The 12,786-nt window shown below is 39.5% G+C and overlaps 1 protein-coding gene across 2 annotated transcripts in view; it reads left to right on the top strand.

Annotated features, from left to right (window-relative positions):
• Window positions 1–2,107, top strand: part of snta1 (syntrophin alpha 1) — a 40,123-nt gene extending 38,016 nt beyond the window's left edge. Inside the window, exon 8 of one of the 2 annotated variants that reach the window (XM_023954911.1) lies at window positions 188–2,107. In XM_023954911.1, coding sequence (XP_023810679.1) covers window positions 188–277 — 90 coding nt within the window. In that variant the 3' untranslated portion in view covers window positions 278–2,107. Of the gene's footprint in view, window positions 1–184 lie in introns of both variants that reach the window. The other variant, XM_023954910.1, reaches the window with a different exon arrangement.
• Window positions 2,108–12,786: the final 10,679 nt, after the last annotated feature.

Here is a 12,786-nt window from a genome sequence, read left to right as displayed (position 1 = left end):
GAAACAGCTATTTTCAACAGAGTGGGTCTTCGAACTGAACCTAATATTAGACATGTTGAATGTTTTCATTTCATTTTTCACCATTTTGACCTCATTTTCCTCTAAGTGAAATTCCTTTTCATGTCGTTTTGTCTGTTTGTATCTAAATAGGTTCTTTGTCTCTCTCTCCGTTTCCTCACCTCAGCAGCTGGATCTTCACTGCTGCCCGAAAACGCTCGTGTTCATCATCCATTCTTTCCTGTCGGCCAAGGTCAGGCGGCTGGGGCTCCTGGCGTGAGAAGGACCGGCCTATCAGAGCGTCAAAACAAGGACAGCCTCAGAAAAATTCTCCACAGCCAGGCCGAGGGGCAAACGATGCTGACGAAACCTTTTAGTTCGATCGCCCCAAGTCGGGGCGCCCAGTGGTGCTGCCGGACAGACGAAGAACGGGGATGTTGGTCAGTTAGCCAGTCGAGGTGCCTGACGTGTCGAAGCTGAGCTGAATGAACACAACAGCAGTTTATTTTTGTTCTTTTCTGTCACCAGTTTAGTTTAGTTTAGTTTGATTTAATGAGTCACAACAGGCCTTTGTCATCTCTCACTCCGTCTAAAAAAAGAAAACCTCCACAAAAAGTGTCCTGATTGACGTAGGACAAACGTGTTTTTTTTCTTTTTTTCATAAAAGCAGCTTCAGTGGAGTGACAGAGGGGGAGTGTCCGATCATCATCATCATCATCATCGTCATCATCAGCGTTCTAAATGGAACTACTGCAAAAACAGATCTACAAGACAAAGTGTGGTTGCTTTTTGTAAAACTGTATTTTTCATTGCAAAAAGTAAAAAATTTATTAGATTTTTTTAACACTATTCATAATTTGTGACCTAAAAAAAGACTAGCAGCATCTACAATAAGAGCACGACTTCGATAATGTCGAAATGAATGCAAAGAATAAATGTTTCTTAAGGATCAAATCAGGCTGAATCTTTGTAGCCTTTTATTCGTTTAGCTTCATTTAATTTCAAGCATCAATCAAGTCTATATTTTGATTGCTGTTTTTTTAATTGATTGATCACAATCATTTTAAAGACCGTGTCACATATTGCATGGAAGAATTGGTGAGAAAAGTTTGTGGTCTTTACTTGAATTTCTTACAGATTTATCACAAAAGAACCACGTAAAAAAACCACAGAAGAGGTTTCTAGTAAAACACGCACAGAACACTAGAAGCAGTGATGCACGGCCTCACCCAGACGGTTGCTTACCTTCTCTTCCTCCTCCTTCTGCTGGAGCTGCACCAGCTGGTTGTTATGCCGCTGAAGAATAAGCAAAAGCCCTTCTCACCTTTGGGGGTTCACGGTGATGACCTTGTGTACAGAGACGTACGCTCATAGGCATCTCGGGATTTACTGCCGAAGGGGGGAAAGATCGACCCATTTATGTACCCCTCATGCAATACGCCAATCGTGCATGATTATTGCACTGTTTATATGCAATTCATTAGCGATTTGTGCGTCAATTTCCTCATTTAAACGTGAATTGCGCGCCGTGTATGCGAAATAAAAGTTATACATCGGTGGTACACACGTGAACAGTCTGCAAAAATCAAACAATATTGGGTAATAATTGCATATAAACTGCGTAATTCTCAACCGACCTAAAAATTTATCAAAACCAAATTCACGTAAAGACAAAACCCCCGTCTGACGAAACCCTCAACGGACATCTGCGCACATCCACGAATGACCAACGCTAGAAACACTTATGAATGACGTATGTCACGCATGTAGCACAAAAGACAGACTTTTCATATGTGAAGAATTGTGCAAAATGTGTGTATTGGCTGTGTGGCACGACCTTTACGTCGGTAAACAGCAAAAAAACTACGTCAGCTCCTTAGCAGAGACTTTCTATGACTTTCAGCGTAACAAAATGTGTCGTTTACATGAATGATGTGATCATCTGTTGTCATCTATTTAGTAATTTGAGGCCTTTTTCTTCTTTTTTTCTCTTTGTTTCTCCCTCGCTCCTAAACTTTCTCTAGGAAAACGTGTATATTCTTATTTAAACAAAGGTGTGCCTTGCAGCGTTGTTTGTATATAAAAGTGTAATAAACTTTGTTAACTTTTATCTGCTTTGGCCCATTTTGTTTCTCCTTCCCGGGGTTTGAACGTGATCTTTATAATGCTGTAAGTTACAGATCTGTCTTCTGGAAAAAAAAAAAAAAAAAAAAGCCTCCATTCTTTTTTTTTTTTTCTTAAGTGAGCCCTTCTTATTCTGCAGCAAATTTTCTATCTTATCATCTCTAATGAGCCATTCCATCAGCCTTCACGCTGTCTCTATTTAACAGTCCCTGTTGGTGATCTGACAGTTTTATTGAGTCCAGACTGATCTGATGAAACGGGCAAGAGCAAAGATGATGATGATGATGATGATGATGATGATGAGGAGGAGATGCTTAAGTCAGCAGGGTGTGTGATGGAAACAGGCCTGCTGCATGCAAAGCACACTCTGTCACATGCTTTTACAGCGTAGATGCAGTTATCGGTGAGGAGCAGATGCCATGTCCGTCTTTGTGATTGCTTTCAGACACAAACATTTTTTTTTTATTTTTTGTAGGCATCTGCCCGAACAACAAATCCACAGCAGACTCTGGTAAAAACATCCTAAATTGTATAACGCATCTGAATAGAGTGTTCACATTTGATCATATCTTCTCTCTTCCCTTATCACTTCTCTGTGCTGCTTGTTGAGGTGTTGCTATGGCAACAGCAGGGAGCACTCAGTTTAGCATTCACCCTCTTTTTTTTTTTCTTTTTCTTTCACTGAACTATAGTTTTGCAGCTGAAATTGCCAATCAGCCTCTCAGATTCTACTAGAGAGGTGGAGGAGATTGTTTGAATATGTTTTGATTAACAAAAATGGACGGGCTCTTCAGAGGGAGATAAAGTGGGAGGAAATTTTAATATGGGTTAGAGGGAGAAAAAAAAGAGAGAGTCTGTAATGCAAACATCATTACAAAGTGTCTCCGGATGAAACTAACAGTGATGCATTTCCCACACAGCTAAGATGATGAAGATGGAAAATGAATGGGATCTTTTAAGGTCCAGATTTGACACATTTTATATAAAAATCTGCTGTTTTAAAGTAGTTTGCTATCAAACTATTTCATGCAAATATGCATCAAACCACTTGGCTCTAAAATTACCTTAATTTAAAGCGAAAACATAAATGAAATTTTTTTATAGCTGGAAATAAACTCAAATGTCAACTATTGTCTGGTCAGAAACCTGCATTGTGTCTTTTTCCATCCTGTAGGCTTTCCAAATCCAGTTCTTTATTTATTTTTTTGGCTGGATCTCCATGACAAAAGGACTCTGTGGTCACTTTTGAAGTCATTATAATGCGTTTGCCGTCTTCAGATGAGAAAATAAACACTTTATTATGAGGAATTCATTTCTTTGGGGCGGCGCTCAATAACGGGCTCATCTCCAGCTCATCTCCAGCTCTATTAAAAGGCCTCACTTAATGCGACACGCCTCCATTAGGGCTTCCTCAAAGTGACGGCAGACTGACCACAACTGTTGCAGCTCGCACTCACACCAGCTCCCCCTGCAACCGCTTTCTACACGTTGGGTTGGGACGTGTGTGTTTGTGGGGGAAGATTTCACTTTGGGGGTTTTAGAATCTCACAGACAAGGTTTGAGAACAACAGTTTGGTGTTCAGGGAAGGAGTTCATTTTTACATTTTTATTTAAAGTAAAACTTTTTAAAATTTCACTCCTTTGAGCTGCAATTCAAAAAATTATTGTTAACCCCATTTATGATCATTTAAATGTATATATTTGATTTACTCTGGTTATTTTAGCCCTTGTGCTATTTTATGGGGTCCAGATGACCCCACCCTTACATTGACGTGTTCTCCCTACCATGACAAAGGTGGATAAAGGTGGAAAGATTTCATGTAATCCATGGACACCAATGAGGTTCACAAATTATTGAAGAAAAAAGGTTCAGAGCACTGTCTAGTGGGTCTAGATGACCCAACTCCCAATGTTAAAGTGCTTAGGATGCACATGGGTTAAGGAGAACAATCCAAATTTCATGCTCGTGGGATTACTTGTCAGGATTAATATTCTGCAGCATGGTGGCAGTAGAGGACTGATTGGTGTGAGAGGCGGCCTGCTGTACCTTCTGCAGACAGTAGGGGTCTCTGTGCCTCCTTGGAAAAGCTCAAATGAGGACATTGGTGAGGAGAAGATAGTGAGTGCTTAAGCCTTAACCAAATTCAGAACAGGACATCCCACAATATTCATAACTCTGTCCCTCCTAAAAATCACAAACGCATGGAGATAAATGAGATTAAGAGGGAGAGCTGAGTAATTCCTGTTGTGGTCATATCTATTTTCTCCCACTCGTTGATTGGCCTTTCCTCCAGGAGAAGGATTTACACCAATAGGAATCAAACAGGACAAACTGGACAGCCACAACAAGAAAGTATTCAGCCACGCACGGCATCCAGAGGCGCAAACTGTGCAATCACCCTCCCTATAGGGACTCCTGGAAAGGCATGTCAAATATGTACAGAGAGACGGGCCGGGCCTGCCGTTGAGTCCTGGTGTCATTGCAAAGTCATTCATCCGAGCTTAATCAATCTAGGTTGTTGGATTCAACTCAAAGTTGCCTCCCAGGCAGAAGAGGAGAGGAAAAGAGCGCAGACTTGAGCTGACTCTCTAACTTTGACAAGGCTTCTCCTCATCTTCTGTCTCCTTCATCGCTCTCTTTTCTTCTCCCAGAGGCAGAAATTACAGCCCCTCATTTCATGCTAGGGCATTGCTTGACTTTTTTTTTTTTATTATTTGTTATTACTGCTGTATGTCTTTAAGAGCAGGTTAGGGTTATTAAATATGCCAAAGCGAATTGTATTTTTCGCTCAAGTAAGCTCCTTGGAAATATTCCATCAGGGCAGCCTTTTATTCTTTCCAAATGTAGTTATGAATTTTAAAGTAGACTTGTATTACTGCAGGAGAGGTGTGTGTGATCAGAATACAGAGCGCAGCTCAGAATGGACTTCCTTGTTCTGGAAGCATTGACAGGATACTGTGGCCATCAAGAGGAAAAGATGAAGGAAAATGGGAAAAGGAAAGAGTTTGACAACAAATATGGTGTTTTTGTTTCCCTTTTACAGTAAAATGTTTCCATCTCTGACAATCAAAATGCCGATTTAAATAAAGCCAAACTTTTTTCAAATATTTAAGTAGCTTTTTTTTCCCCGTCAAAGCATCAGGACGAATCGGTTTCAACGGCTTTAACACCACCCTCCTCTTCTTCCTTTTCATTTATTTTTTTTTTGTTATTCATGAACATATGCTCTTGTGTTAAGTCCCCTGTCAATAAATATGCACAGACTTAATTGTCCCCCATCATAATTAGACTCCAGTTCTGTTCTTTTTTGGCTCAGGTGTGTGTTCAAGCTCCTTCTTTTGTCTGCAGTTTGGCACCTCTGATGATTTCCATGACAATCATTTTGTGCGAGTGAGGGGGGGGGGGGGGGGGGGGGGCGAGGGATGGTGGTGGGGGTGGGGGGTAAAGAGTCAGAGGAAGAGAAAGAGAAAAAGGAGAGGTGGTGTGAAACAGTTGCTGGAATAAAGCCCTTTCTCAATCTGAATGGCTTATTAATAGAGCTGGTCCCAGGCAAACAGATGGCAGCTGCCAAAAACAAACACAGAAATCACAGAAATGAAAACCCTAATTCAATTAGGTGGAATGCATTCCTCACAGCAGCAGTTACTGAGCAGTTTCCATTAACTAGATAATCCATTTTTTCAAAGAAATGTATTCAAAAGTGCCTTTTTCCACATGCACTCTCCTGTGTTTGTTATTCCAGGCTGTCAAGTGGAGAAAGGAGAGGCTAAGAAGCTGCATGTATGTGGGTGTGAGAAGAAAACCGAACTGAAGTCATTACATGCCCAACAAATGCAATTAAAGTTACTAATGAAGGAATAAATTGCTTTGTTTCTAATATGAATTAATGGTTCCGATTAAGGGCCCTCTAGATTAGTGAGTTCAGTTCTGGGCTGTTAAGACATTAGCAGATAACCCGTTTTACGGCGGAGCTCGTGAAAGGAAGGAGACAAGATCCTGACACACTTTTTTCAAAAGAAAAACTCCATCATGCGTGTCTGACTGTCAGCAGCCAAAAAAAGAAAACAAAAGGACGTTAGCTGTTACACAGTCTGTCCTCTGCTGTGGTCAGAACTTAAAAATCAACGACTCTTCATCATATTGTGTCCTTCTCTCTGCAGCGGAGTCCCACAAGGCACCTTGTTTGGAGTGTTTTTTTTTTTTTTTTTACTCTCTGATAATGCTAAAAAGCAGGCAGCTGACTATTTTCTTTTGTGTAGGAAAGAGATATAATAAGCTGCAGCCACAGGATGAACCAAAAAGAGTCTAACAAAAAAGGAAATTCACAGACAGAGCTTGTACGTGTGGATACTAGGGATGCAATGATTCCCCCTAAACTTCCATTTCTGGGTCACAGTTTTGTTTCAGTTTGATACAAAACAACAAAAGAAAAATATTTTTTTTTTTTGCTATTAACAATGACGAAAAACTTTTCAGTTGGCTCGTACTAAACTTGGTGTAATCTTTCCTTCTTAAATGTCGTGTGACACGTTTACATAAACATGATGGAAGGCAGTAAGGATGCAACGATTCACTTTCCCCAGAATTCATTAAAAATAGGATGTAAGTGTTACAATTCATGACGGTTAATTTCTAAATTCTGTCTTTGCAAATTCAAACTATTTTAACTGAAAGGCATGTGGGTCATGGTAACATGTTATCCTTTAGAACCTGGAGAACCCACAGGGTCAAATTTGGCCCTGGTTTTTAAATGTGTTTATTCTCTTTTTAAGATTTTGAATTGTTTCTGTTTTTATATTTTTATTTTTGGGGGGCTTCTTTTAATTGCTGGTTCCTAAAATGAAAAAACCCAAACTAAATGTGTTTAATTCCTGTTAAAAGCCCTGAAGAAAATTGTTGTTGGGTTCTCCAGGGTTAAATAAAGGGTGAAAAGTTTAAGATCATAGGAAACGATTTGGCATATTTTAAGGACAAAAGTCTTTCAGTTGTTTAAAAAACTGCATCTTATTTAGTTACTTTTTAAATCAAAGCAGCCAAAAATAAAAAGAAAAAGGGTACAACCCGGCCAAGATGGAGCGGGACTTCTTCTTCTGCGATGGTGTCAGGAGAAAATATTCATACAAACACCTACAGTGCCCTCTAGTGGTTGATGCTATTTATGCAAAAAAAAAAAACCATTAGTTGCACCCTTGGCCAAAAAATAAAAAAAATAAAACGTCACATATACTCCAAGATATACATTAACTAGCTTGTGCAAAACATTTTAAAGTATGCATAATGTCTTTTACATTATACAGTAACATTATAGCTTTTGCTTAATTTTTTGCCTAATAAATAAAGGAAAATAGAATAAGATTTTTTATGATCTGCTCTGGTCAGACAAAAATGACTAATAAATATTTTTTATTCAGCTATAGAAACAATGCATTGTTTCTGTGCAGCACCTGAAACTCACCGTGAACGACTTAGAGAATAATTTGACTTTTTTTCTTTCTTTTTTTGAGTCCAATCCCAAGTTAGAATTCCATCCACATTTTTCACCTACTCTAAGCCTTTGAAGTCAATTTCTTTAAAACCAGGGAGACTGATTGAAAACACTTTCGAGTGATTGAAAGTATCATTACTTGGAAGAGACGCAGGGAGAGATAAAACCAAAGCAAAGAGAGAAAGCACTCTGGTGTATTTGATTCCAATGAATGTAGATGTATCTAACAAAAATAAGTGTCCTTTGGAAGGAGAAAAGAAGTTTATGGCACAGGCATGAGTAAATGCTTCAAGGCTTTAAGCATGATTTATTCTGCTGGAAATATGAAAATTGCAATCATTCATGAGGCATCCTGGATTCTGCAGGTGAATGGAGGCTGTAATTGGTCAGTCAGAACAGAGATCACGTGTTCGGCACTACGGAGTTAACGTGAACAAACAAGACCGTCTCGTTTGTAATCAGCTTGTTTTTCTGTGAGCTCATAGTCAAACTTCACATCCCTGCAGAAGGCATTGTTTCTTAAGAAAACTGCACCAGTGCAAAAAAATGTGCAGTAAAGTAGAACAAAAAAAAAATAAATAATCAAAAAATCTGTTTTCTTGTGGCATTTTTCTCATGATGGCGGACAAGGAAATTCAGCTTAAAATGGAATTTCTCAATACTTGTATATTCAAATCGTGGTGAAAAAACGCAGTTGGAAAAAAGAACGTCGAAAATTTGATGGGAAGGCCACAAGCTCCCTGCTCTGCTCCATTCTGATATTTGTCTTGGTTTTCCTCGTCTGAGTGGACATCTCGCTCAAATGGTGATGGACAGCTCCAATATTGCTCACCATTTTGGCTGCACCAATAATGGTAAGTTGGGGTTGTGAGGGGCTGTAAGCTAGCAATGGAACGTGTAAACAGATGGTAGATGGGAAGCATGGGTGGGCTTACTCCATGTGCCCCCCCCCCCCCCCCCACGTCTATGAATATCATCTGCAGAGACTGTGTCCTGGAAAACAATTAAGATTATTTTGGAGCTAAAAACAGCAGAATTATGATTAAAATTCCCTAAGACCGCTTTTACAATTGATCCAAAGATGATCAGAGTGGGATTGTAATTTCTATAAATGATCAAGGAGAGGGGAAGGCGTTCTACCTCACTAACAACTGTTGCCAAAATGTATCTCTGTCATTTTATTTTATACTCACACACAAAAAAATAATCTCGAACGCATTATTGGAACTGTATCCACCCAAATGTTCGCACCCAACAGAAGTCTGTGTTAAACCGCTTCTATGCACTTTTTCCACTAATTAAATTTTGGTCTTTCGTGATACAAGCGTGATGAACGTCATTCATGAATGTTTCTGGCATTTGTCCATGTGTGCAGATGTCTGTTGAGGGTTTCGCTCGACAGGTCTTAACGTGAATTTTAGTTTTTAACTGTTCAAAAGTTTTGGTGGATTGAGAATTACACAGTTTACGTGTTAATTATTACGTCAATCTTGTGCAATTTTGTGTGATTTCTGCATACGCAAATACGTTTCACATATGTCTAACTGACTTTTCATGCTTGTACCACATATGTATAACTTTTCTATCACACATATCACTGCTTAGTTGATGCAAGAATCACTAAAGAATTCTATATAAACAGCACAATCATCACGTACTGTTCATGTTCTACGTTGGTTTACGTGTGCTTTGCGTGGTTTATTCACATGTCTTCCGTGCTTTTAACGTGGTTCATTCGTGATACATCTGTGAAAATTTCACGTAAAGATGACAATGTTTCTCACTTTGTCCTCGTACATTCATGTATGACCAATTTTCAGCCATGCACAACGTGCAACATGTACACAGTGTGCATCGGCCTTTAGGGACATTTTTTTATTAAAATATAAAAATCCTTTCCAAGTGTTTCCTCTCGTGGAACATTATCTGCCTTCTGCTCCTTCTGGCTGAAGACGTGGCCGATGCAAATCTTCCCGAAAAAGAGCTCGTTTTCATACATTTCATATGAATTTCTCCACAAACGTATTAATCCTTTCATCATTCTAGTCTCTAGCCCTTGTACCCTCTTGTGGGGTCCAGATGACCCCACCCTTACATTGACGTGTTATTCCTACCATGACAAAGGTGGATAAAGGTACAAAGATTTCATGTAATCCATGGACAACAGTGAAGATCACAAATCATTGAAGAAAAAAGGTTCAGCACACTGTCTACTGGGGTCATCTGGACCCACAAGATAGCACAAGGGCTAGAGTAACCCTCCACCCAAAAGCTGTAACTGGGATGAACATTTTTCGTGGACAAACCCATTCGGGGCCCACATTTTCTGCCCACTTTTAAACCATATGGGGCCCACTTGGCCTTGCTTGCAGGCTTGTTGCTTGTAACAAACTCGAAAACCTAGATTCACTGAGTTCTTGACCAAAACTCTCCTACCTGTGTCCAGCGTGATGGTGAAAACTCTAAAATTCTAAAACAGTGGAAGCCGCTAAACATAAAACAGAACAAACTGAAATTCTCAGCGTATCAAAAGTTTTAGCTCACCAAGTTATGTTAAGTTTGAACAAAGACAACCCAGCAACACTCATAGTATTCTTTTTGAAAGAGTCCACATTTTTTTAGACACAACCAACTGTGTTTATATGCAACACATAATCAGCAGACATTTTCTTTGAATTGTACCTTAAGAGCTGATACTTTTACAGCTTATGGTAAGGAAAAAATAAAACAAAACTTTAATGATAATTCACTTAAATGTCAAGCAGAAGTGTGGTGTGATGAAACCCACAGTTCTGCTACTAGCATTTGCTTAGTTGCTTGTATTTTAGGTTGAAAAAGTTCCTGTGTGATTTTGGAAGAAATTGTGGTTTTTACCTCTAAGTGATTACTCATTTGTTCAAAAGGAAATGGCAACTGTGAAGACACCAACGACAGAAATTCAACACCTGACCAACACTTTTTAAGGTCAAGGGTTGGAGAATTGCACATTTGATCAGGAGGACTGCTGCTTCTGAGGTCTGCAATATCAAATTAAAAGATGAACAAACAGTTTGAGGGTGTCAAAACGAAGTTAGGATCAGAAAATTGCTCATGTGTGAAAATGCTGCAATGAGTTTCCATTTTAAATGAGCATCATAGCTACGTTATAGAGAAGAATTACATTGAATAACCATTCAGTTAGCTAAAAATAAGAAATATGTATTTTTTAGTAATTATAGTAAATGTGAAAGCATATTAAAGTTGGTAGTTTTTAAATAAAGTTTTGAATATGTAATTATTATTTCAATTATCTGTATTTACCAGGCAATACTGCTGTTAAAGAAGTAAACACTGCCATAAAATATATTGTCATACCATGTTTACTGTATGTTGGCAACGGTTTTAAACAGATTGGTTGCCATGGAAGTGTTTTTAAGAACAAGGACCTTTTTCTGCCAGCCAAATACTAAGACTGTCCGTCATACACCACGCCAGCATGTTGCACAAAATTCCGTTGAATCCATTCCCAATCTCGTGCTCGAGCTTCTTCAAAACAGTGTTGTGTGCCATACGCAAGGCGGAGTTGACGGGCCTCCAATCCCAGACATCTGGACCAGGACTTTATGATTCTAACCCAGTGGATGGATTCTGACGCTCTCCCTTTTTTGTGTGTGTGTGTGTGTGTGTGTGTGGAGGATTTTGCTCCAACAGCTGCGGTGTTTAAACACCCTTGACAATGAAAATAGTGGTTTTGGTGTTTTTAACCTGTTCTTGTAGCACTTTTCTGAATATTTCTTTACTGTGAATCAGGAGCAAATAAATTAAATGTCATTGGAAGAAGCTTGTAGGTGTAGGTTGACCCACGACGTAAGGCCACAAACTCCCTGCTCCGCTTTTTCAGATCCGTCCACTTGTAGACAAATAGATCCGTGTACGTCTTCGTTTTCATCATCTGAGCTGGAATCTGGCTCCAACATTGCTCGCCATTTCTGTTGCTCTGATAATGTTAGGTTGGGGTTGTGATTGGCTAGTGGAAGAGAGTGTCAACAGATGAATGACGGGAATTGGGGGCGGACTCACTTCTGCCCACGACTCAAAGGCAATTTTTGAACAAACTGCCGCATCTGCAGAAACTATGTTCTACGACAGTTTGGTTCTGGCTAAAAAGGGCATAATCATAATTAAAAGACAGCTGGAAACGCTGTTAAAAATAGATCAAATGACGATGGCCGTGGGACTTTACCAGAATCTAAAAGGGACTGCGTTCGGCTGCTCGTGCTTTTGCGGCCGCAGTCTGAGGTGATCCACGGCATAAAGAGACCAGCCTTTCAGAGACGACGGCAGGGGTGATGAGAAAATGGTTATCTGTGCGGTTCTCGATCTTACTCATCCCCACTTCAAGTCAAGAACCAAGAAACTGCTGAGATATAGGAAAGTTTGTGGCTTTGCTTCGTTCACCTCTTAGTCAGGGGATCCTGTGGGTTGGCGGCAGGTCAAGAGCTCTCATCCCGTATCGTCGTAGAAACCAAGCGGTGAGGAGTGGAAGAGAGGGGAAGCTTAACCTTGCAGCACCGTCTCCACCACAGTTCTCATGTATCCGTGAAAGCATGGAGTCTCTTTTTGCTTTTGCACAACTGCTTGGTTGGAGGCACATGGAGCTCCTGAAAACATTTCACTTCACTTTTGCTAGTGTTAAGGTCCCTTTTCTCTTATTCCAAATTCAAAGAGCAATTGGAAGGGGGTCACTCATTTATTTTAGCTTAATAAACAGAAAGGTGGTACTTCTGATAGCCAGAACTCCAAATGATTAAATCTTACAAATTCTAACCTTATGAAAAGTAAGAATTAGGGAAAAAAATGGTCATTTTCTTGCTTAGCTGTGGTCCCAAAAGATGTGAAGCAGTTGAAGATATTTCATATTAAGATATTCATTGAATGAATCTTCTCATCACCTGATGTTTCAAAATGACTCCAAGGGAAAGTCGTTTGCCTAAACCCAAAACTTCAAGCTCTGACTCATTACAGGTAGAACACAATGTAATACTGTACACTGCAAAAAGGGCCCTGTAGAAATAAGTGAAAAATTCTTCCCCCGTTGGCAGATTTTCTTTAAATAAGCAATAAAAACAGAAAATTCTAGTCACCAAGACTTCTTTTCTCTAACTATGATTGAAAGACAGAAAATAAGACAAATATTCTT

Source organism: Oryzias latipes, chromosome 5, assembly GCF_002234675.1.
Source record: "Oryzias latipes chromosome 5, ASM223467v1".
Lineage (NCBI taxonomy): Eukaryota > Metazoa > Chordata > Actinopteri > Beloniformes > Adrianichthyidae > Oryzias > Oryzias latipes.
Note: the sequence above shows the minus strand (reverse complement) of the source record. Positions and strands in the feature narration are given on the sequence as shown.